The 25,415-nt window shown below is 42.7% G+C and overlaps 1 protein-coding gene across 1 annotated transcript in view; it reads right to left on the bottom strand.

The window, feature by feature from the left end:
* Positions 1 to 4,522: 4,522 nt before the first annotated feature.
* LOC110203408 (bone morphogenetic protein receptor type-1B-like) overlaps positions 4,523 to 25,415 on the bottom strand; it is a 62,103-nt gene continuing 41,210 nt past the window's right edge. The window contains exons 8-10 of the mRNA XM_078149099.1: positions 16,295 to 16,470; positions 6,499 to 6,629; positions 4,523 to 4,699 (exon numbers count right to left, since the gene is read on the bottom strand). Coding sequence (XP_078005225.1) covers positions 4,568 to 4,699; positions 6,499 to 6,629; positions 16,295 to 16,470 — 439 coding nt within the window. The 3' untranslated portion in view covers positions 4,523 to 4,567. The remainder of the gene's footprint in view (positions 4,700 to 6,498; positions 6,630 to 16,294; positions 16,471 to 25,415) is intronic.

Genomic DNA, 25,415 nt, shown 5'->3' with positions numbered 1-25,415 from the left:
CCCGCCTTCCTTTCTCAGGCACCGACAGAAACAGACTTTTCCCACTGACCTTCTAATTTGTCTTTGGCATTGGTGGACTGAGGAGCCTGGAAACCTCCACAGCTGCCCGAGATTCAGTCCTCTGAGGCCTGCTCCAGGTGTGCTGCCGCCGGCTGATGAATCATTCAGGTTGTCTTGGGCTGGAAATTTGTTTCACGCTGTCTTTTTGTGGGTTCTGCGGCTTCAGAATTTGTTTAGAGCCATTTTTTATGAGTATTTGGAGGGGTTTGGAGGAGAGCTCAAGCAAGTCACTGCTGTCACTCTGCCATCTTGGCTCCGCCCCCCCAGCCTCTCAACATTCTGAAGGGCCTGCCTCACCACCCATCCAATCCTCAGCCCAGAGTCATATACCCTCCTTTTTGCTTGGCCCCCTTTACCCCAGCCCCTCTCTCCTTCCAGGCCCCCAGAGTCTCACCTTTGGCTGTGAAAGAGGCAACCATCTGACCCCTGTGCACTGTCATTGCCCTGGAGACAAAGGAGGGAAACGACCCAGTCAGAGGCATACATCCCAGGACCAGGGTATGGAAAGGGAAGGGGACACCAAGGCAAGGCTACTGCGCTAAGCCTCTCCTCTGCCTTCCTATTGCTCAGGTCCTGAAGATACCATGGGCTTGGCCCTTCCTTCTACCCTCCATGTCAACCTTCACTTACCCGCAACCTCCAGAGCTAGGATCTGGATCCAAGCCCTCTCTCTCCAAAGGAAGTATTCTTTCTTCTGTACAACACTGCCTCCTTTTAAGGGATTTTTTTTTGCTCAGAATTTCAAGAACTAAAATTTCTGATACTGATGAACACAAATGTCATACTAAATTCCAATATTTTCTCCCACAAATGCTGTTCATTTTCATGTACAACCTGAAAACCCATCCCCATTTCAATCATCAATAGCCCACTGGCCTCTTAATTACACCAGGCACAAATTTTCAATACCTCTTTGTAAGGAAAATGAAACTTTGCATTGGTTACCCTCTCCCTTCAATCAATCCTTTCAATCAACCATTGAGTGTGTAAAAAATATGTCACATAAAAATATGATACAATAAGAGAAGTCAGAACCAAAGATAACAGAAGATTCTTTCCATGGAGAGAATGAGGCCATTTTATTTAGGGGGAACGTTAAAACAAAACCATATACCATTTGTACCAAATACGGTATAACTGTTTCTTCCCTATTTCTGAATAATTACAGTATATTATACAGATTCATTAAGGCACTGGTTCTCCAAAAGAATACAAATGAGTCTTCTTTCAAAACAAATTAAAAAAAAAACCACCATTACAAAGCCACCAAGTTTTCTCCAAAAGAAATGGCATTGTCTATTACAGGAGAAATCACAGGTGCTAAATGTCACCTCTGCCGACGTCCTTTCGCAGATTGCAACTTCTACACCGCTGAATTCCCTATACACCTGTAACTTTGATGAAATCATCAAGTTTTCAAAATCACCCTTCCCTTAGTACCTTTGCACATACCCTTCGATCAAAAAGCGTACGGAAAATACTCAGCACATAAAACATTTCTGTTTGTAATTGAACATACAGGAAAAGGGCCTTCAGTTACTGAAATGCAGTTATCATCCCTGACTAGTTGCAATTGTGATGCAACAAAGTTGACCTGGGCATTGTAAACAGAATGGGTGAGCACTGTACTATACGAGGCTGCCTCCCTCAGGCACTGCAGAAGGGACGGTCAAGGCTTCTGGTGTTACGGTTTTGTTTAGTTCTTCCTGAAAGGCCAAAGGTCTGTCTCTTCATAAACTTTCTGGAGAATTGCAACTAAAAGTTTAACAATCGATGTATTATCATAAAGAAATATTATGATTCAATTAGTGCTTCATCATACATAATATCTTACTCCCTAATCTACATACTGGAGTTATTCCAGACTCCAAATTAAACATTTCATATACATATATATATGCATGTGTGTGTGTGCGTGTGTAAGTGTATGTATATATATAACATATATACACACATACACATGCATACATATATGTACACATCCATATACAGACATAAACCCGAACATCTTAACATACAAACAAACTTTACATTATGTACCAATTGATATCCTAGAATCTCTTCTTTTGAGGGAGGAAGAGAAAGTTTAAATTGCTTGTAATTAAGAATAATTCTGAACGTAAACAATCAACTGATAGAAACATTTTCCAGGGTATTCCCTCTTCCTCTGTATAACATTTTCCCAGCTACTAGATCTTTCATAAAAATAAAAATATTCTAAACTATAGGGTTTTGTAAGTAGATTGATTTTTAAAAACAATTCCTGTAAATATAGTTGTTGTAACAAAGGGAAAGAATTATTGATAAATGGCTCTTATAAACTTTTCCATAAGGTAAGCTCTCATTGGTCTTTAGCACCTAATTAATATCATAATACTTTTACAAAAAAAAAAAAAGGAAAAGGAACTTTATTTTCCGCTAACATCGGGCACTATAGTTTCTACTGAATGTATTTTAGTTATGACTAAAGCAGCATTAAGATCTCAGATTTTATTCAAAAACAAAAAAGGAAGAAAAGCATCAGCAGTGAAAAGTACTTCTGTCCAGCTGTGAGCTGGACGGAAAGCCCAGAACAATGAATTACAAAATACTGGACACAGCACAATGCCACCAGCATCGAAGAAGACCTCACAGCTACTTCTGGAGGCTTTATTTCTTGGAAATAAATCATCAGCTGCAGAAAAAAAAAATTCCTTTGATTCTTTTAAGCAGTTGTCAAGTTTTTACACATCTTTCTCTGTGAAAACCCCAGTGAAGAGCTCAAGAGCAGAAATGCATGATTTCACACTGTTCCCCAGAGCTTCTTGGGATGGCTGCCTTAAAAGATGGCTAAAACCCCAGAAACTGACCATTTCTCCCAAATATTCTTTCTAAGAAATCATGGAATACAGAATTCCGAGGACTTGAGCAGGATGGCTAAAACTACATTTTAAAAAGCTCTATTGTTGTTGTTTTGTTTTTTTCCTGAGGAGTACTGGCTCTGATAATGACATTATCCATGGAACTCAAAAGCTAAAAACCCAAAAGCTGAAGAGATGATTTGTAAATAGAAAAATGCTTTAGGAAGAAATTAAAAAGTGAACCACACCTCAACAGATTGAAACAATTAAAACAAAACAAACCAGGTCAATATTTTGAATGTGAAGTGAAAAACTCTAATATCCCCGGGGATGTAGAAACAGTACACATGCACCAAAGAAACAAATCCCAGCAGCCATCCTACGTGGGGACAGTCCTAAGCTCTCTGCTGTCCCTTTGGAAGCCTGTATTTCCATATTTCTAGTTAGAATACCATGAATTTAACCCCACCAATCCCTCCCTAGCCACCCGCTCCCATTATTGCTAAGAAATGCACCATGCAAGACGATCCCTCTTGTGCTTCTAGGTTCAGCTCTTATACACATATACACAAACAGCATCCTTGCTTTACCTACTCAACCACAAAGAGCAAAATCTCCCTTCCAATGCACCTTCTCTTCATCCCAACTGGGTGACAGTCTTTCTCACTTACTACTGATCTTTCCTGCAGGGAGAACTCAATTTGTGCTCAAGTCTTCAGTCACTTACACAATGAAGATTTAAGAAAAAAGCAAAAAATGTTTGAGTTTAATGAAAAGGGCGATCTTTTGTTCGTAATTGCCTAACAGAATCAGAAACCTGAGGAGTTTCTGAACAATAACAATGCTGCTTACTTACTCTGATTCAATTCTTACAAACTGCATTGGTGCTATGGTTTCATCTTCTGTGAAATCGCCAAAGACCACCTGCAGATTATGGGAAAGCACGGTCAGTCATCAGCCATTGGCTAGTAATGCTCAAGAGGACACTGACCTCGTCGAGGGCAACTGCCACATCTGGCGCTAGGCAAAGTGGACTTTGGAGGCGGGAGACAGGGGGCTTCTCAGATATATCAAAACTTCTCAAACATCACAGATCCTTGGGGTTTGCCTGGAATGCCACGTTCTCACAAACAGAAAAGAAAGTGATTCTGGTTTTCCCTTCAAGCACCATTTCTGGGTAGCTGTCATTTGTGTTTTGTTTGGACTGCAGCAGTATGTGTGTTTACAGTGTGTTTTAGTTTTAGATTTTTATTATTATTTTTTTTTTCTAGGCAACGGTGTTAAGTGACTTGCCCAGGGTCACACAGCTAGTAAGTGTCAAGAGCCACCTGGCTGCCCACAGTGTGTTTTATTTTGAAAATAGATTAAAGTATTTTTTTCTTTAAAATCCCTCAATGCAAGGCTTTCCCAGAAAGGAACATGTATAATTTTTGTTATCAGTTACCCAAGAGGTCTCCCTCCTGCTAACAGGCCCTTCGAGCCTGGGATTGGCTGAGCCGCTCTTTGTCCAGAGTTCTTTCTCCCTAAGAGCAAGTGGCCTGATCCTGCTCACGGGAGAGATGCAATTCAGCATCTGTCCTACAGAAGGAAGCATCTTCAACCTCATCTGCTTGGCCAACAACAGGAAAAACCTGTGCTGGCCATCTCCAGAGGTTTCCTTTCTCCCTTCAATTAGAGTTTGGTGTGTCCTGCGACTCTGACATTTTGGCAAGGGTTTTTTTAACCCGAAGGGCTGTGAGACGGCAAGAAGGTTTGTGGGCCCAGCATTCTATCATGAGCCTCCCCATCCGCCGTAGACACTGTGGGGAAAGAAATGGGAATATTAGAACACAATTAGGAGAATGTGCTATGATCCACAGGGTTGCTTCTGAGACTCTTGGAAGTTTGGGTACAAAAAAGATATTTCTCCTTTAAACTGTACAGGCACAAAGATCCTCAGCTCCACTGTGATTCAAGATTAATGGATTAACGCAGAGCTCTCATGTCACAGAGGTGGTTTTGCAACACAGCGTAAAACAAATAAAAAATATCCCGGGGATTTGTTTGGTCCAACGGCACACTCCCAGGTTCTTTATGACACTTTCTAAGTTTAACTCTTTTTGCCTAATTGCCTATCACACAAAGAGAGAATCAACTTCCCAAAGTACAGCTGCCTGCTACAAACACCATGTTAAACTGTACTATTTAACAAGATTAAGGACCCCTTCCTAGAATCACAGGCTTGGTCTCCCATGCTCACATGTGCTATATCAATTACGAGTCTTCTCACTTAAATAGAAATCCTTGGTGGAAGAGTGCAGAGCGCCTGGATGGTCATCTGTTGGACATGCCAGAGTGGGGCATTCTGTGAGGGGTGTGGGTCAGACCAGATGGCTGCTGAAATCTCTTTTAACTTCCAAAGTCTGTGATTTTGAATTCAACACTTTTCCTAGACTTCATCTCAGACCTCCTGTTTGCAAAGTATGCATATCACTATGCATTTCAGAAACTGTACAGAAGTGACATGCCAAGATGGGATAAGGGAATACATAGAGGTCCTTTCATAATAATAATAAAAAACAGAAAAACCCATGCTTTTCCCTGAAGAATTGTTGATTAACAGCAAGTTCTTCTATCTAGTCTATCATCGAGACACACGCAGACACAGAAAATGCATGAGGGTTCGTGTTGGTGTGTGTTAAGTATCCAGCCGCCACCACCAAAGATGGCCAAACTAGGAAAGGATGCATTGTGCAGAGCCAAGAAAAGTGAATCCCGGAACGGGGAAAGGATGCTGCTCAACCGGGAAAGCACAGCCTCCAAACAGGGATGGCAACACCAAAGTCACACAAACAGCTTCTCCGGGACAATTCATGCTAATCCCAAAGCTCCACTTGACTTGTCTCTCTCACCTTCCTTTTCCCTGCCAGTTTTCAGATCTTACTGAACTGACCACTCAAAGGATCATAGGGTCTGAGAGACAGAAGGGAGGCAGTGACCATCCGATCCCATCAATACCAGAAAGGAATTCACACCTTGTCCTACCTGACAAACGACCACCCCCCTCTACCGAAACACCTTTCGGACAACCCTTTCCCATTTCATGCTGTTAGCAAAGGCTAATCCGGTCCGCTTCTTGTACTTTTGCTTGTCATGTCTACCACAGCGCTTCTGAATTTTTGCATATCGATGGGATAATAAGTAGAAAGCTTCACCTGCTGGCATGCTGATATCTTGGATCACAGAAATGGTGAAATCACTTCTGTGTGTGTGGGTGGGGAGAGAATCATTGGTAAAACCAATATATTAAAAAAAAATCACTCATGGAAATAACCTTGATGTAGCTGAGAAGATATAAGAAATAAAACATCAGGTTTATTTAGCAGTGATGTAACGGGTCAATATCTCTGAGAAAGAGCAACATTAACTTCAGAAAATTAAACAGACAGCTAACACTCTGGGCTTTGGCTCTCCCCACGTACCTGTGCTCTGCTCCACTGCCAGTATCTCTTAAAAAGAAGCCCTGCAGTGAGAACTAGCAGTTCAACAACAGACTTTCTGCACAAAATTGACCAGATGTCACTGTGGTCTCACCCAAAGAGCGGGCCTTCCTTCCTACCTCATCACTATTCCACCTGTCGGGAACGGAGGGACGGAGTTTTTGGATGCACACGATCTCCCTCATAGCTTCAAAGGAGGGATCACTGGGTACCAGGTCATAGTAGGGAAGCTGGTATTCTTCCACTATTCCTAGAAAAAAAACCCATTGACTTTTGTTCAGCTACAAAACTCTGAAATGCGGGGGGGGGGGCAGGGGAGGGAAGAGCTAAAGTCTCATCAAAATGGTAACTATCAATATGAACTGCACACATCAGAACATGTTTTTTTCTTGGGGTGGGGCAGATCTTTAGTTTTTATTTTACTGATGCGGGGAACTCAGGGTGAGGAAATCCCCTCTACCAAATCAGTCATACAGCTGCTCTACAATTTATAAACTTAAAAAGTTGCCTGGCTCACTGAGAGTTTAAAAGACCTGCCCGGGAGCGGAAAGCCATCCTGAGTCAGAGGCCGTCCTGAAACCCATGTCTTTGTGACTGAAGACCAGCCTGCTGCTGTTCACTGTGCTGAGCTGTCTAGTACTAATCTGCTGAAGCAAAATGAGTCCAACAGACACAAATTCACGTGATGCAGACTGGCATTCTTTCCTACTTAAAAACAAAGAAAGTATTCTTTAAAGACCCATTTCTAATTAATGCTTCACTTTCATTAGGAAATGACTTTTCAATTATTATTTTATAAAACTGGTTGCACTGCAGTAGCCATAAAGTTCAAAACCGCTTTCATATTTATCCAATATTTGTTAGACATTAGGTTTGGGCATTCCCAGGTAGCACAGAGACCCTGCTATTAAGACCCTCTATTATTAATCTCATGGAGGGGAAAATCGTGTACACAAGACTTGAGATACAAAGGTTAAGTGAGATGAGGGCTAAGCCAAAGAAGAGGATTTTGAGAAATCTCAGGACAAAAATGATCACTTCATGCTAGGGCTGTGTGAGAAGGCAGGAAAGGTTTCATGGAGTAAATGCCACCTGTGCCAAGCCTTGAAAGAAGAAAGGGACTTCCACACGACCCAAAAAGTGGGTTTGGGAAGGAGACTGTTGCAGGCACGGCAATGTTGTCCCCAAAAAAGGCAACCAGTAAGCAGAGTTTTGCTGGAAGTCTATTAAGCCTCGAGGGCAGGGGTGGGGACCCTGGCCTGGAGGCCATATGTGGCCCTCAGGAACGACTGCACTTAAGGACCTAGAGGGCCCCATGTGGCCTCGAGGCTGCAGGTTCCCCACCCCTGCTCTAGCATGACTGAATGAATATCTATCTGCACGATGGGAGCTTAATGAAGCCATATTCACAATGACCAAAATCTGATTCAATAAACTCCAAAATTGTGAAAAGTGGTACGCTATCTCTGTTACAAGGATTTCACGCCACTTCAGAAAGTAGTCAACTTGGGGAAGATCAGATTCTCCTCCTTGTAAGAACGTGGGGTTGGAGGGGTAGCTAGGTGGTGCAGTGGATAGAGCACCCACCCTGGATTCAGGAGGACCTGAGTTCAAATCTGACCTCAGACACATAACACTTACTAGCTGTCTGACCCCGGGCAAGTCACTTAACCTAGCCAAAAAAAAAAGAAAAGAAAGAAAAACAAAAACCTGGGGTTTGGAGAGACCTCCCATCTCCATGGGGTCAGGGTGGACGCTACAGGGACCTCCCAGGGACCACTCGCGCGCGCTCTCTCTCTCTCTCTCTCTCATTTGTTTTCTAACTCCAGCTTAGAAAAGGCAGGCGGCTTACTCTCTGCTCAGTGACATTCTCGGGGTAGTTCCCTGTTACCAGCACAGTAAATTCTGTTCTTGTAACAACATTTTCTATTAATAATTATCTTATACAGAAAATCTTGAAGAGTCTTTGTGCCCTATTGTTGTATCTTTGAAGTAAATATCCCTTTGTAAAAGCTAACTGACATTAGGTGGCTCAATGAAAGGCTGATGATCACAGTGATTAAAGTGGGAACACAACAGAACGGGACTTGAGCCAATAGCTTTACAAAATCTTCTCCAAACCCAGTACCTCAGGGTGGGAAGGAGGTGGATGGAGACCTAGTCTCACTGACTCAGGGTCAGACTCGTGCATAATAGTGGGAGCTGGAAGGAGGGTTCTCTGAGCTTGTAAACACTGTGTAGGTGCATGCACTCGCTCGCTAGGAAACTGTGAGAGTCGCCTGTTCTATTTCTCATTGGTCAATTTCTGGCCTGGTCACGTTAGAACTGTTTTAGTGGCCTATTTCTACTTACCTAATTTAATACCACTTTCATATTTGTCCTACTAACACAATCATCTGATGGCACACAGAAAACCGATTTAAAAATTACGCCTACGTCGGTAACAAGTCATTTCCTTTTAAGGTACAGCAAATCCTTTTTGGTGTGATGTTACTTGGTGTGTGCCTTTTTCAACACTCCTGATATAAATTACAATATACAGTAACTCATAAAGCATCACTAAATTGTGGACAGAGAAAGACCTGGGTTCAAGGTACCTCTCCCACACACACTACGGGACCCCAGGTAAGACACTTCACCTCAAAGTGTCCCCAGACACTCGAGGATTGTGAACTTGTTCCTTATATGCAAAGGGAGGGGGAGTGCCCTCAATAAGGAGCTTCTTCTATCAAGTAAATGACAGGTCTCAAGGGGCACTTTAACTCCAACTCAAAGTATACAGCCCTTTAAATTTTACAAAGCCTCCCTGCATTAGCCTTGGGAAGCAGATAATGCAAGTACCAAGGCTTTGCTGCAACTCTGACTGCATCAGTGCAGTGTTCCTCCCAGCGGACTGCTGCCTATCTGTGCTGACTTACCATACGTGAATTTTATCTGCATTCCCCCACAGGCCTGCCACAAACTGGAGTTGTCTTCCCCTACCTTGGACGTTGTGCACATGCACGTGAGCCATCCATTAGTTGCTCCCAACCCCCACCCCCAGTCCCACATTTGTCAGACATCCTTTGTGCTGTGGGTGGTAGCCTGCTTACCCCCATCCCACGTCTTCATTTTAATGACAGGGAAACATACTCAAGAAGGATGCAGCAACCGTTCCCAGGCCACAGAGCTAAGAAACAGCCGAGACAAAATTGGAGCCACGTCTTCTGAACCACATCTTGTGATATTACTACCATACTCAGAAGGGGCTATGGTACTGAACTGACTAGGTCCAGAATCCTTACTTTACCAAAATACAACCTTACTTTAACAAAAACCCTAGCTATATGCTCCTCTCTCCTCTCTGCCTAACCACAGGATACCTTATGAACCAGCTCGTGCCTGCCTCTTCCAGGAAGCCTTCCCTGACTGGGCCAAGCCACTTTGGTCTTCATCTCTTCTGAACGCCTTTCATGCTTTCAGAATACATCCCTGTCATGGTCTGCAGGTGTGTCTCATCACCCCAATTAGATTAAAAAAGTACCTGAAGATGAGGACTTGGAGTCCCTCTCATTTTGTCTGGGAGTAACACAGTGTCTGGCAAGGAGCGGCCACTTGATGAAGTGACTGCCTGGTGAATGAATGAATGAAGGAAGGAATGAAGGAATGAAGGAATGAGAAGCTAGGCAGGGCTGGGCTTTGGCAAAACTGCAGTCAGTGAATGGTCCCTCTTCGACCTCTCACCCACCATCTTGGCCTTTCCATGGTGGTGGCTGATTGCAAAGCAGCCTTTTGTGTTGCAAATGTGGCACAGTAACCAGACGTGGGCCCCTAGACATTACATTCTTCTGATAGCCCTGACTATTACCAAACTTGGAGGATGAAACAGGTAGACAGCCCAGAGGAATGGTGGGATTATACAGACTTCTGAAATACACAAAAGGAGCTCCCCATTTCCCACCAGCTATAGTGCTTTTTGACTTCTACAGAACTCCCCAGGGACCAGAAGGATAAAAGAAGTCGGACTAGAATGGATCTAGGTGGTCCTCAAGTGTGACCTCATCTTACAGAAGAGAAAACTGAAGCCTAAGAGGGGAAAAGACTTGCTCAAGGTCACATGGTTCTCACAGACATTTTTGTGGATTTATTCAATGGCAAAAAGCAGGATGCAAACCTGCTGACCTAATACACAAGAGCTTCTCACAGCAGCGTAACAGACAGGAACTGCTCTGGGCTCATTTGAGAGAAGATGACTGGCTGCCACTTCTGGCGAGATGAGAACACTTCCCTCCCTCCACCAGGGACTTGGTGACAAGTGACGCTCTCTTGTAGACATCCTCCCAGGTGTATATCCCATCCTATTTGTATGGCTACTGATGACAGCTGAATTCACAAGCAGCACCTCTCACCCACCCAGCATGTCTTTAGAAAGCATCAATACTGGTTTGTCACCTGCTGCCCGAGTTCTTTCTTTAGATTTATTCAGAATAAGATCATCAGAAGACACTGTAGGGAATGCACTGCAAAAGAGCCCGCGGAGGAAAAGGGATTGTATTTCCCACATTAGCTTACAACCAGAATAACAGTTCTTCATTTTCAATACAAAACACTAAGTAGGGATTCTAGACAGCAGTCCTAAGAGGTTTAGGTAACTGACTTCATTTTCAAATGGATTCAGATTTGTCAGAATAACGATCATCCCCCAATAGTCAAAGCATATGAGTAGGTAGTTTCCTAGGAAGAAATCCAAGCGGTCAATAGTTGTATTTTTAAAATGCTCTGAATCACTAAAAATGAGGGAAATGAAAATTAAAGCAACTCTGAGACTCTGCCTCAGACCCATCAGATTAGAAAAAAAGGGGGAAAGAAAAGGAAAATGAAAAATGCTGGAGGTGCTGTGGGAAAATAGGTACGTTAATGCACTGTTAGAGCTGTGGACTGGTGCAGCCATTCTGGAAAACCGTTTGCAACTATTCTGCCAGTTACAGCTCGATCCTGATTAGTGCAAATAATGCAGCCTGGGAAATAGTTCATTTCTTTGAATTCGCATTGCACATTTCCATTGGGCTAGAAGTAATTACAATATTTTATTTATCATTGTTAACTCTGAAGAGGTCAAATTCAATAAATTGGCCACTACATGGGATTCATTATTCACACTCATCAAAATCTAGGTCTGTGTATGTACACAATCTCACTTGATCCTTACAACAATCCTGTGAAATGGATGCTATTATTACCCCTGTTTTACAGAGGAGAAAACAGAGGCTGAGAGAAGTTAGGTAACTTGTCCTAGGTCACGCAGCTAGCATCAAGGGCAGGATTGGAATTCTGGTCTTTCTGACTCCATGTCCAATACTCTATCCACTATGCCACCAAGCTAAATTGAGTCCCTTTGATCCATCAATATCATTCCTAGCTCTGTATCTCAAACAGATCAAAAAAGAACCTGTTATTATTTACAGGCGCTCTTTTGGTGGGTAGCAAAGAATTTTAAACTAAGAGAGTGCCCACTGATTAGGGAATTACTGAACAAATTGTGGTAAAGGAATGTGATGGAATGCTATTGTGCTGTAAGAAATGATGAAAGGGATGGTTTTTAAAAACACCTGAGAAAACTTGCACCAACTGATACAAAGCAAAGTGAGAAGAAAAAGGAGAAAAAAATCATATGACAACATTGTAAAGACAAACAATTTTGAAAGACTTAGGAACACTTACCAATGCAATGACCAACCTGGAGTCCAAAAAACTCGCAATGAAACATGCTACCTATTTCTTGACCAAGAGATGACAGACTCACTATGCAGATTCAGACATATTTTTTTCAATATGGCCAAAGTGGGAACTTGTTTTGCTGGATCTATGTACATCTGTCACAGGGGTTTTGTTTTGCTTCTTTTTCTTTTGAATGGGGATGGGAAAGAGAGAAAATTAATTGAAAAACAAAACACAAAAGGAAAGGAAAAGTCATCAGTGAGTTTTATACTTGAGCTCTTTCTTGAAGACTGAATGCCTGTTCAGTATCTGGTCGGGGAATAATGCCTGCATTAACTTTCTGCTTATACATTATACTGCATCTACTTCAAGAGAAACATCTTCTACTCTCCAAAAGTTCATAAAAATTAACTTCCCAGTGCAATGATGAGGCACCAAGACTTTAAATGCACAACTCCGAGGTAGTGCAAATCTTTGTAGTACTGCTAAACTCTTGTATTAACCCCAAAAGAGGATAGGACATAACCAACCAAAATGAAAGTATCAAACAAATGCTGAAATATCATGCATTGGTATTTCTGAGAAAAAAGCCAGTCCCCCCAAAGATGATCTATGGACAAGCAGTTTTCAGAAAAAGGAATGCAAATGGATCATCAGCCATAGTTTTAAAAATGCTTCAATAACTAATGATCGAAGAAATGCAAATTAAAACCCATGTTTCCCCTCACATCTTGAAAACTAGCAAAGATAAAAATGGAACTAATGCTGGAGAGGCTGTGGAAAGATAGGTCTAGAAGATCTGTGAGTTGATCTAATCACTCTGTAAAGTAATTTGGAACCACGCAACAAAAGTCAACGTGTTGTTCATATCTTTGGACGTAGCAGTACCACCTTCGAGAGATCAGGTTATAAATATGTAAAAAAAAATATGTGTAGCATTATTTGCGGTAGCAAAAAAAAAATGGAAATTAATTCAGTACATATCGATTGGGCAGTGGTGAAAGAATTTCTGAAATGGAACATTGAAACATTATTGTACTCAATAAATGATGGATTTGAAGAATTCAGAGAGTGTAAGATTTAAGCAGAGTGAAAAAAGCAGAACCAGGAACCATTAAAGCAAACACCACTAAAGTATTTCAGAACTCTGATTCAAATGGGAAATCTTGACTCCAAAAGACTAAGAAGGAGAGATTTGGTAGACATTGGGGGGCAGAATGAGGTATATATAATATGGTAAACATATCACTTTGTTTTGTTTAGGGGTACTTCTCTACTGCAAATGGAAATGAAGTGGTGTAAAAAGAAATAATGCATTTAAAAGCTATAACTAACTGCACTGTAATTATAGTCCAGCTTCTTCATTAATTGTCAGACTCTTCCAATATATTGTTTCTCCCACACGTACATTTCAAATACCATTTTAAATCAAAACATCAGTAATTTAAGTCTGTGGATTTTTGAGGCATCACTGTGCGGTAGAAACATCACTAACTTTAAAATTAGAGAATGAATATGATTTTTTAAAACTGTACATCTATGAGTATGCCGTTTAACTTGCAGTCATGTCCAACTCTCCAGGACACTGACTGGGGCTTTTTGTCAAAGATACTGGAGCGGTTCGCCATTTCCTTCTCCAGCTCATTTTACAAATAAAGAACTGAGGTAAACAGGGTTAACAGGGTTAAGTGACTTGCCCAGGGTCACACAGCTAGTAAGTAAGTGGCTGAGGCCAGATTTGAACTTAGGTCCTACTGACTCCAGGGCAGTGCTCTAGGCACTGTGCCACCTTGCTGGCCAGGATGATGTTAATTATAGTAGGATGATGATAGTTATAGTTATAATCATGGTAACAATTATACAAAATAGTTTATAGTTTCTACTGAACTCTTCATACATTCTTAACTTATCCTCAATCCATCAGGACAAATATTACTAACCCTTTGAAGGGATGCTTTTGCTTTTCCTTATACCTCTAGCACAGTGCCTGGAACACAGTAAACATATAATAAATGCTTATTGATTGATTAAGAAATACAGACTCCAAGAATCACTTGTCCACTGTCCCATAGCTACAGGAGTACCAAGAGAAGTGTGCCACATTCGCAGTCAGGAGACCTGCCTTTGCAGACTGGCCCCCAGGTCTAGCATGCATTCTTTCCCCACCTCTCTGGCTCTTGGAATCCCAAACCTGAACCTGTCAAGGCTCACTTCCAGCACGTGCCACCGTCTCCTCCAGGCCTGGGGCGACCCTTCTCATCTAATATCACATGTACGCCACGGGCTTGTGGTTTACTCTGCGGTTCTGTCTTTACCTCCAGAGAAATAGAAGTTCTTTCAGGACAAGAGCCATTTCATTTTGTCTTTCTCTCCCCAGGACCGAGCACAGAACCTTGCACGTCTTAGGTGCTTAATAAACGCTCGTTGCCTTGAAAGGAACCTGGCATCCAGAACATCTAAGTGCTTACAAAAGGGTAACCAGGGGCAGCTAGGTGGCACAGTGGATAGGGCTCTGGCCTTACAGTCAGAAGGACTTGAGTTCAAATCCAGCCTCAGATACTTGACACTTACTAGCTATGTGACCCTGGGCAAGTCACTTAATCCCACTGCCTAACCAAAAAATGCGCCCCCAAAAAAACAGAAACAAAAGGATAACTAACAATAGAACGGGCATAGGCTGATGCCAAGTGAGTGGGATAGACGGTGTTGTACAGGAGCGGAGAGGCAGTTTCTGTTGCCAAACTCGAAGAAAGACAAGTCGCACACAACAGAAGAGATGACGTTTCAGCAAAGTCTTGAAGAAAGAGTGGCACTTATGTAAGGTGAAGGAACCAAGGCGCCGTGGGCAGGGAAAGGCAGAGAGAGGGGGCATCGTGCTGGAGCTTAATAAAAACGTACACTTATGTAATACGAGCTCTGCAAAATGCCTTCCTCCCGTCCCTCATATTACAGATGAAGAAACTGAGGCTCAGACTATAGTGGAGAAAGGACTAGACTCAGAGACTTGGCTCCTACTTCAGGCTTTGAGAGGCACTTTTAAACTTGCTAGACTTCAGGGTTTTTTATACCCAAAGTGAACAAGTTAAAACTGCCAGGTCCCTTCCGTCATTCTCTCATGCACATTCCATGTTTAGCAACAGCCTAAGGAGAAGAAGCAGTGTGACGCAGGGGATCGTGGGCCAGATTGGAGGCAGGAAGACCTCCCCCCTTTGTGTATGGGCCAGCCTGGTGCAGGGAAAAATGGTCTGGAGTCAGAGTTTCATTCGTGTCTCTACCTCCTTCTACTTTTGTGACCTCAGACAAATCCCTTTTCCTCTCTAAGACTCGGTTTCTTTTTCTTTAAAATGTGGGAAATAATATCGGTAGTACCTACCCTATCGGTTGTGGTGAGATTCCAAAGAGATTACCTGTCTGTCAGCCAGTCTATCTATCTATCTAGCAAGCTCACTAGCATAGAAACCTATAGCAATAGCCAAGGACAGAGAGGAGAAGGCCCAGAGTAAGGTGGTGGCTGTGTAAATGGAGAGAATGGATATATGTGAGAGATTCTGTAGTGAAGAAAACTACAAGATTTTGGCAACTAGGTGGAGAATAACAACACAGTTGTGAACCTGGGTGGCAGAAGGTGGACAGGGCCTTCACCAGGAAAAGGGAGGTCTGGGAGATGGGAGAATTTGGGGGGAAAGATCATGAGCTCTGCTTCACAAGAACGAGTGAAAGAGGCTTTTGGGACATCCACTCTGAAATGTCCAAGTTGTTGGTGATGTGATGCTAGGGGGAAGGAGAGATTAGGCTTGAGTAATAGAGCTGGGAGTCATCTACCCAGAAATGATCGCTGAACCCAGGGGAATTGATGAGGGGACCAAGTAGAACAGCAGAGAGAGAAAGGGGAAGAGAGCCCAGGACAAAGTTTTGGGGAGCACTCACAGAATCCAAACTTCACAGAACAAGTCCCCTTCATTAATGGACTCAGTCAAAGGGCGGCACACGAGGATCTAGAGGGCCACATGTGGCCTGGGGGCTGCAGGTATTGCGCCCTTCCACCCCGCCCCCCCCGGCCCCAGTAGGACATATCTAGTCCCTAAATGCGCTCAGAGCTGAAGCTTAAATCCAGCAGGGGAAGGAGTGGAGGTGGAGATAAAATTCAGTTTGGAACTCTAAGGTTCCTTTTTGTGGGAACTCAGGCTGCAACTTCCCAACAACACTGGAGTTACTTACCACCTGACACACATCTCCGGGCAATTTCCCACAGAATGAGGCCAAAACTGTACATATCTGCTGCGATGTAGGAATAGAAGTGGTTGTGATCCAAAGTCTCATCCAGCACCTCGGGCGCCATGTAACGCTTGGTGCCCACTCGAGTGTTGGCCGGGACATCTATTTTACTGGTGACGCTGTGGGAAAAAGCACAGCACTGACGTCAACACAGAGGGAAAACCCGTCTTACAGACGAAGAAACTGAGGCTCAGACTGTAGTGGAGAAAATACTGGACACAGAGACTTGGCTTCTACTGCAGGCTTTGAGAGGCACTTTCAAGTTTTCTGGACTTTAGGTTTTTTATATCTAAAATGAGCAGATTAAAATTGTTGGGTCCCTTCTGTGATTCTCTCATGCACATGCCATGTTTAGCAACAGCCCAAGGAGAAGAAGCAGTGTGATGCAGGGGACTGTGGGCCACATTTGGAGGCAGGAAGACCTCCCCTCTTTGTGTAAGGGCAAATCAACGAGCAAAATCAGTGTGCAGCAAGGCCACAAGGACTGCCGGAAACCACAGGGGAGAGGGAAACTGTGGGGTGGGAACGAGGACTCTGCTGGGAAAGGCTCATCTAGCTGAGGCTGGAGGAAGTGCTGACCAGCAGAGGGAAAAGGAGACGCACCGGGTACCGTTGGGAAGTTCATTAGCACTAAACGGAGGGAGGAGGTTACCATCAAATATTCACTAAACATTTTAAAACACAGCCCTTCTCAGATGTGCGATCTAGCAGCTTTGCTATTAAAGAGGATTTAGGAAGCCCCCCCCCAATCTTCTAGTTCTTCCAAATACTCAAAAGCAGGACTGAGAAGAAGAGGGCCCCCACCTCATGCCAGCCCCAGAATTCTATGGCGGGAGGTTCTCTGGTTTTCATCTGGTCCAATCCTTTCATTTTTACAGAAAAAGCAAGTGGTGAAAGAAAAAATAAGTGGCTTCTTCAAACATACACTCAGTCCAGAGGTGGGCAAAACCTGTGGCCTTGGATTCAGCCAAAGGGCCTCACTTGAGGACCTAGAAGGCCACATGTGGCCTTGAGGCTGCAGGTTCCCCATCTCTGGGTTAGGCAGAACTGAGCCTAGAATCTAGGTTTCCTGACTGCATTCAATTTCCACAACATAATTCAGTCTGTGTTATATATTTTCCCTAAGAGTTCTAAGTATCCCTCACAGATAGATAAACACAGTTACATGGTTTATTACTGTTCTTTTAATCTTGGACCTCTGCTTTTATCAGTGTGGGGAAATGCTAGGGGCGAAACCGTCTACGATCACAGCTCAGAAATAAGTCTACAATTGAGTACTGGCTGCCTGGGAGGACTGGGAAATACAACCACTTGCCCAAGGTCACACAGCATGAAGAAGGAAAGTCTACCTGACTGATCCTAGCTCCCTCCTAGAAGACCAACCAACCGCCCAGTACCAAATCTGTCACAGTGGAGGACTCCACTTCAATTCCATCTGACCTTGATCCGCTAGGAAGGAGAGCTGCACCTGAGGCCGGACGCTTGGGTGTGAATCTCGTTAGGCAACACTAGTTGGGTGGTCACAGGCTGGGGGCTCCTGTACCCAAGTTTCCTCCTTTGTAAAATGGGACAAACGAGTGTCTTACCTGATGTCTGTAAGCAAATCATTTGGAAAACCTTAAGGAAGAAATCTCTGAATAATTCACATTCGATAAACAAGTATTTGTAACAATAATTCCGACTGAAGATCACTGCGCTTAGGGATGGAGTTGATACAAGGTGGTCACGCTCTTAAAGAGTTCATTGTTGTGATGGTGGTTTGTCCTTCCTTCTCCAAGAGGACCATGACATCAGGGAGGTGATGCCATGACTTACAAGTGGATGGGATTGAAGTGAGGCAGGGCTGTGCCAAGTCACCAGCCTCACTTTCTCCTCCAGAGCCATCTGGGCCCAAGCAGCCAGACATAGATCAGGACAACAGGAGATGGCCCAGCACGGAGATGATTATCTTACAAAGGTGAGCAACACATGCTCACTTCCAAGAGTCATGATCATGTCAGTGTAAATTCTCCCTCCACTGACACAGGCCACAACCTTCCCTCCCTTTAGCTGGTTTAGTAGGTGCTTGGCGTCCAAATCCGTCACCTACTGGTCAAGCCTCTTTTGATCCTTTCCAAACTTCACGAGGCTGGTCCTCAAATAACTGACTGAGTCCATCACTGAGTACCTTGCACTGGAAGCTGGTTCAACTTGGCCTTCTAAGGTCCTTAGAGCTGCCAAAGCTCAAACTCCATAGACGTGGGTTCAGGATCACCCCTACCGATCAATGACGGCTCATAAATGAACGTAGGCAATTTAAAAGTGATACTACGTAAGTGCACGAAAAAGATGAAAAGTGCTTCGCCAGCCTTCCCTAGGACCTGGGAAGGCTTTTCATGGAGTCACTTTCTTTACAGGACGGGCTGGAACTCACAGAAGGGAGAGCTGACAAAGGGGGACCCACCTTCCAGGAGTAATGGTTGGAGCAAAGACCAGAGGGAGGAAAGAAGAGAGCAAGGGAGGGTGGACACTCCTCCTGACTGAAGTGGGGAAAGCATGACATGTGCCTGGAAAGCTGGAGAGTCCAATACCACACCCAAACGTTCCAACTTCACTCAGTAGGCATGAGGAAGCCCCTGGAGGATTTTAAACTGAGGAGTGAAAGGACATCTCTGCAAAGGCATACTCATTTGGTGGCTTTGGGAACCGTGGACTGGAGAGTGGAGGTGACAAAAACCAGACAGGGCTAAATCATAAACATACAGATTTTTTGAAAATGTGTACTACTGACTTGAGCTCATTCATTTGGTCTCTGAGCTTTCGAAAATACAAACATGAATCTGTTTGCAGTTTTTAAAGGCAACACGTTTTAACTCTGAATTTCTATGTCTACCAAAAATGTCTATTTAAGTCTGAACTGTTGACATCTATTCATAATTTTAAAATCTAATAGCTTTATTCCTAAACCATCTTCAAAATCTATTTTCCACCAAAAGTTTCAACTTTCCTAAATCCCCAATGTACAATGTTATTTCAAATGATATACCATCAGTTTTTGGAATATTCATCACTTTAAGAAAACAGAAAACTTTCAGAAATTAAGGAATATGTCTTTATCTTTACAGAAACTAAATTACAAATGGAGGAGAGTCAAGTAAAAGAGCTTGTTCAAATACAGATGGGTCACAGAACTCTGGTCCTCTTCTGGCTATGGGACGGGGCACTGGAAAGTCAATACATACCAGGAAGGAAGAAATGTGATTAGTATTCAAACACTGACAGAGGCTGGGCAGATGCAGTTAATTATTCATTGGACTGATAATTAATTAGAGATATCAGCAAACCTGCCTCTCCTCTACCACCCTCCGTCTCTTCAGTAGTGGGCTCTGAATCCCAGGAACTCTGCTGCTTCCCAGCTGTGAAACTCGAGGAAAAAACTGCTTTAATGATCATTTCATCTTTCAAAAGATGGCAGATCCTTAAGTTCTACCCAGGACATGAGTCTCCTCATCTGAGAGAACTGATTGTTTAGTGGAAATGCCAGGAATGTTGGAGGGAAGCGACCATTCCTCTTAGAGCTTGGGATAAAAGCGGGCATAATGGGAAATGCATCAGAGATTTTGTCAAAACATATTTCAAAGAGTTCAAAGAAAGATGGGTTGGAACTCATAGACCATTATACAGATAAGTCAGTGCAAGCAGAATGGAGAGCTCTCAGAAACGAAATCCTGAAGACAATTCTGAGAAAAGGAAAAGGAAGACTCGTCCAGAGGCACTGAAGTGCACGCACAGGGGACTCAACAGCCAACTTAACCAGTTAAAAAGACTCATAAAGAAGATGGTGGCAAGGGCAGGCAGCCCTACTTATTTACGTTCTCTAACAGCAAGCAATTTGTTTTCTCTCAATGGAGGGACCTGCCTCTTAAAAAAACAACAACAACTGGGCAAGGCAGAGCCAAAATGGCCGAGGAAAGGCTGTACCTTGCCTGTGATCTTCCATAATCCCTCCAAACAGCTCTAAATAGAGCCTCAAAATGGATTCTAGAGGGGCAGAACCCACACAAGGACAAGGTGAAATGATGTTCTAGCCCAAGACAACCCAGAAGGACTGCAGGAAACATATGTCTCCCTCAAGTAAAGACAGAACACAGGCCAGTGCAGGCAATCTCTGGGTGAGCCAGCCTCCGGGAGATCTCTCACCCCAGCCAGGGTCAGCAGCCAAGGCCCTGTGGCCCCAGAACAGAAGGCCAGCTACACGGTAGGCAGCTGTGGTGCAGCAGGTGACCAGCCTGGCCCGGGGGACCCAGAGCAAGAAGCTTGGGACAGTGCCCTCTGTACCCTGAAACCAGAACTCAACTTTGAAAGTCACAAACTAGGCCATAAATGAAAAAAGTGTCATCATCAACAACAACAAAAAACCCCAGACCACAGAAAGCTATTATGGCAACAGGGAAGATGAAACCACAAACTCAGAAGAGGACAACAATGTCAAAAGGCCCACGAGAAGCTTCAAAGAGAAATATAAATTGATCTCAGGCCCAAAAAGAACTCCTAGAAAAGCTCAAAAGGGATTTTAAAAAGCAAAATAGAGAAGCAGAAAAAAAAACTGGGGGAAACAAATTAAGAGTTAAGCAAGATAATCAAGAAAAAAGAGCCAAAAGCTTGGTGAAGGAAGCACAGGAAATGGAAAAAGACGTACAAAGATTTACTGAAGAAAACAACTCCTTAAAAAAGTAGAATTTGCCAAATGGAAAAGGAAGTATAAAAATCTCACTGAAGAAAATAATTTCTAAAATATCAGAATTTGGTGAGTGGAAGCTAATGACTCCATGAGACATCAAGAAACAATGAAATGAAATCAAAAGAAAATAGAAGAAAATTAGAAATATCTCATTGGAAAAACAACAGACTTGGAAAATAGATCAAGCAGAGATACCTCAAGAAGTACTGGACTTGAAAGCTATGATCAAAAAAGAGTGTAGACTTCAACTTTCAAGAAATTATCAAGTAAAACTGTCCTGCGTTCCTAGAACCAGAGGGTTCAACAGACATCGAAAGACTCCACCGCTCACTCCTCTGAGTAGCCCTATGTAAAGGGCTGGGGCACACTATCTCTCTCCAAGGTCCCTACCTTCCAAGGGTAACATTCGAAGACTCGCCCGGTTGCTTGGATACGAACCTGACAAACTTAACGGCCAATCCCAGATCAGCGATACAGCATGCTCCATTTTCCTTCACCAGGATGTTCTTACTTTTCAGATCACGATGTGCAATTGCCGGTTTTGTTTCAGTGCTTAAGATCTCTGTATGTAAGTGGCACAGGCCACTGACTGAAGAGTAGGCCAACTTTAACATTGCTTTGGTATCTAGGGTAGTAGACTGCAGATAATCATATAAGGACCCATTCTCATGGTAGTCTGTGATTAGGCAGAGTTGGGTCAAGGACCCTGTGCCTTTGATGTCTCCAGCAATAAATCCTAAAAAGGAAGCAAAAAGAAAAAAGGAACAAAAAGTTTGGAGAAGAGTACTTTCCCAATACTTCCAACAACACAATGCATATTGTTTGAGATCAGCAGGAGTCATGGGTTACTTTTCTTTCACATCTATAAAGCTATTAAGTTATTAATATCAAACAAAACCAATTAAAATAAGGAAAAGAATCAATAAAATATGCCACGCGCAATTAATTGGCAAATTCTTTCTAGGGTGTGTCAATTTGTTTAGGTTACCATAATTGCTATAATTCATGCAGAAAAGCCAACAGGGTTTCATCAAGAACAGGTCATACCAATCTAATCTTATAAGATAAGGGTAAGCTATAGATATAATTTGGTTCCATTTGAGCAACTATTATTCTTGTGGAAAACATGGAGGGATGGTTGCTAAATGATAGTATAATTAGCAAGATTAAGAAATTGGCTGCATGACTGGATCCACAGACTACTTAGTTATAATGGTTATAATGTATAGTGGTTTATTGTCACCTTGTAAGGTTTTCAGTAGAGTGCCTCAAGCACCTACTCTTGGTTCTCTTCTATTTAACAGTTTTATCAGTGACAAGAGATAAAAAGTGTAGATGACATTCTTAGCACAGTAGCAGAACACACAATGCTGGTCCACACAGATAACGCTGGTTGACGGAGTCAGGATTCACAAGTATTTTGACAGATTGGAAGACTGAATCAAATCTAATATTATGAACTTTAATCATCTTTGTCAGACATTATCTTTAGTTCATGGCTCAACAACAAAGTGGAAAATCACGTAGGGCTCTTAGTGGATCGCACGCTCAGTTACAATTGGCAGTGTGGCATGACAGCAAAGAAATAATTTGATCTTAGACTACTGTAAGAGACGCGGCATTTGGTATAGTCACATTGTACTGCACCCTGGTTATACCACAATGGAAGTGATGTGTTCAAAACGGGCATCATTTTTGAAATTCAGTAAAAATACTGGAGCCCAGTCAGAGTGGTCCAACTGGGATGCTGAATGGCTTTGGCGATCATTAAATATGTAATTTGAAACCAGGGATATTCGCCCATTGAGGACTTGGGAGGGAATTTTGGGGTAGGGTGGGCAGGATATCTGTTTTTACGTCTTAAAAGGACATTCATGTGAAAGAGAGATTAAACTTGTTCTTCTTGGCCACAAAACACAGAACTAGGAGCAACGGGTAGAAGTTACTAAGATATAAATTTCACTTGGAAGAGAAACTTCCTAAGAATTAGTTTCCCCAAAACGGAATGAGACTCCTCCTTACTGGAGTTCCTTTAAGAAAGGCTTAGTAGGAGCAGCTAGGTGGTGCAGTGGATAGAGCGCCAGCCCTGAAGTCAGGAGGACCTGAGCTCAAATCCGGCCTCACACCAGACACTGGACACTTACTTATAAGCTGTGTGACCCTGGGCAAGTCATTTAACCCATTGCCTAGTAAAAACAAAACAAAGAAAGTTTAGTAGACTGATAGGGTTCTTTTTTCAGGGATATGTTCTTTTCAACTCAGAAATTTGGTGACACTGTGAACAGAAGAAAAAGTCACTAAATAAGGACTAGGAAGAATTAATCCATCTAACCAAACTAATCCATTTAGACACACTTTTTCCGTGAAAAATTTGAGCCAGATCATTTTAACCCAAGATGATAAGAAGAAAATGAATTCTTGACAGAAATAAACTGTACCGATAGAATTCCTGAGCTGTTAACCTAGTCATTACAGACAGGAGGAACTGGCAGTGCACTCTGTAGCTGGGCCCAGTATTCAATATGAAGACAGCTAGCTGGATTTCATTTGGTAAACGGCCCTGCAATTTCACTGGTTCTATGTTACTCCCTTCTTCAGAACTTACCTTTTTAACACCAATATTCTCCTCGGCTGTCATATGGATGTGAATCACAAAATACCACAAATGCAACAATCAAAACCGCATAGGACACACTGGGAAATGCCAACTTTCGTGTGTGCCAGAGAAGTGGTATGTAAAACACAAAGATATTTACTTCACAGGGAAAGGAAGTGACTTGGTCATATACTGAGGGCAAAGGGTAACAGATATATCTCAAGTGCTACAATAGGACCCCTGAAATATGAAAAGGAAGCTCTTTATACTTCTAGGACACCTTCTGTGGATAGATGTGCACTGTGATAAGAAGGTAAGGCATGAATGGGTTAAAACCTGATGAGATCACAGATCCCCAAAATAAAGAAAAAGACATTTTGTATAATCTTGCCTAACTCTGAAAAAATTCTCTTCTCTTAGAACAATCTGAACATGAGATGATTCCTAGATAACTTAAGCACTAGTGATGAGTTCTAATTTCCAGTCTCCCAAGCAGTTATTTCTCTTAAAAGACCCCCATCCTCTCAGCCTCGTCTCTGGAAATACTCTGGCCATGTATTCTGAGGCCCCCTTGCACTGCAGGGCTAGTGGCCGGGCCAAGGCCAAGAAGATAAGGACAACGTTTCTAGTTAGTTCATTTAAGTTGATACACAAACACTACGAAGAAAAGGCTTAGAGCTAGAAAACAAATGCAGAACATTTTTATACTGATTTTTACTCACCCAAAATATTTTCATGCCTCACCAAGACCGTCAGATATATTTCTTTCTCTCTGGACCAGCTGGCTTCCTCAGTGGAGGAGAACAGTTTCACAGCTACCTTTTCACCACGCCACTTTGCCATCCAAACTTCCCCATAGCGACCTTTTCCAATCTGTTGGACCATCTCAACCTGCCTAGCTATAGTCCTTTGGACCTATGCAATCCCAAAACACATTGTTAGTATATTCACAGCGCAACATATTTGTTTAATCTCTCTTGAATAAAAGCAATGACTACGTATGGCAACATATGCTTGGCCTGTAGCTTTTCTTTATATAGACAATGCATTTCCAAATAACTTTAAATTATTTCTCTATTGTGAGATAGTGTTTTTATTTACTGACATTTTATTGGAGGGGAAAAACCTTGGAACTGAAAGTTTTACATTGATCAAGAAAATGGAAAAAGGCTTCTTATCAAAGACGGCTCCTATTAAGACTGAGCCTTGTCTTCAGGCATGGAAGTCATAAATGGAAATGGTTTTCAAATTAGCTGAAAAAGCAATCATCACGCATTTATTAAATGCCTACTAAGTACAGGGCTAGGCTATGGCAGTTCTGCCATCAGCCCTATTAGACAATAACTACTAAATCACAGCATCTCACGTGAGGACCCCACAAACACCTTCTCCTCATCTCCTAAACCATAGCTTCTTTTTTAAATACATGCTTTATATTTGAAATACCCCCTCTATCACTCGAGATGGCTGCCTGTCCCAACCCTACCCCCTTCATCACCCTAATTTAGACTGGGCTTAGAATCTCAGATTCTTTATGAAGTCTCAAAGGACCACTGGATTTAGAGCTGGAAGGGACCAGAGAGGATCTAACACCTTCATTGTAAATCAATTAATCAATCAGTATTTATCACAAGTGCCCACTCTGTCCCAGGCACTAGGAATACAAAGATAAAGCAGTCCCTGACTTCAAGGGGCTTATATTTCTTTGAGGGACACATAGGACATATACACACTACAAAAACGGATGT

Source organism: Phascolarctos cinereus, unplaced genomic scaffold (genome assembly GCF_003287225.1).
Source record: "Phascolarctos cinereus isolate Bilbo 61053 unplaced genomic scaffold, phaCin_HiC Scaffold_2;HRSCAF=192, whole genome shotgun sequence".
NCBI classification, from domain to species: domain Eukaryota; kingdom Metazoa; phylum Chordata; class Mammalia; order Diprotodontia; family Phascolarctidae; genus Phascolarctos; species Phascolarctos cinereus.
The sequence above is the reverse complement of the archived record's forward strand: the minus strand, read 5'-3'. Positions and strand labels throughout refer to the sequence as shown.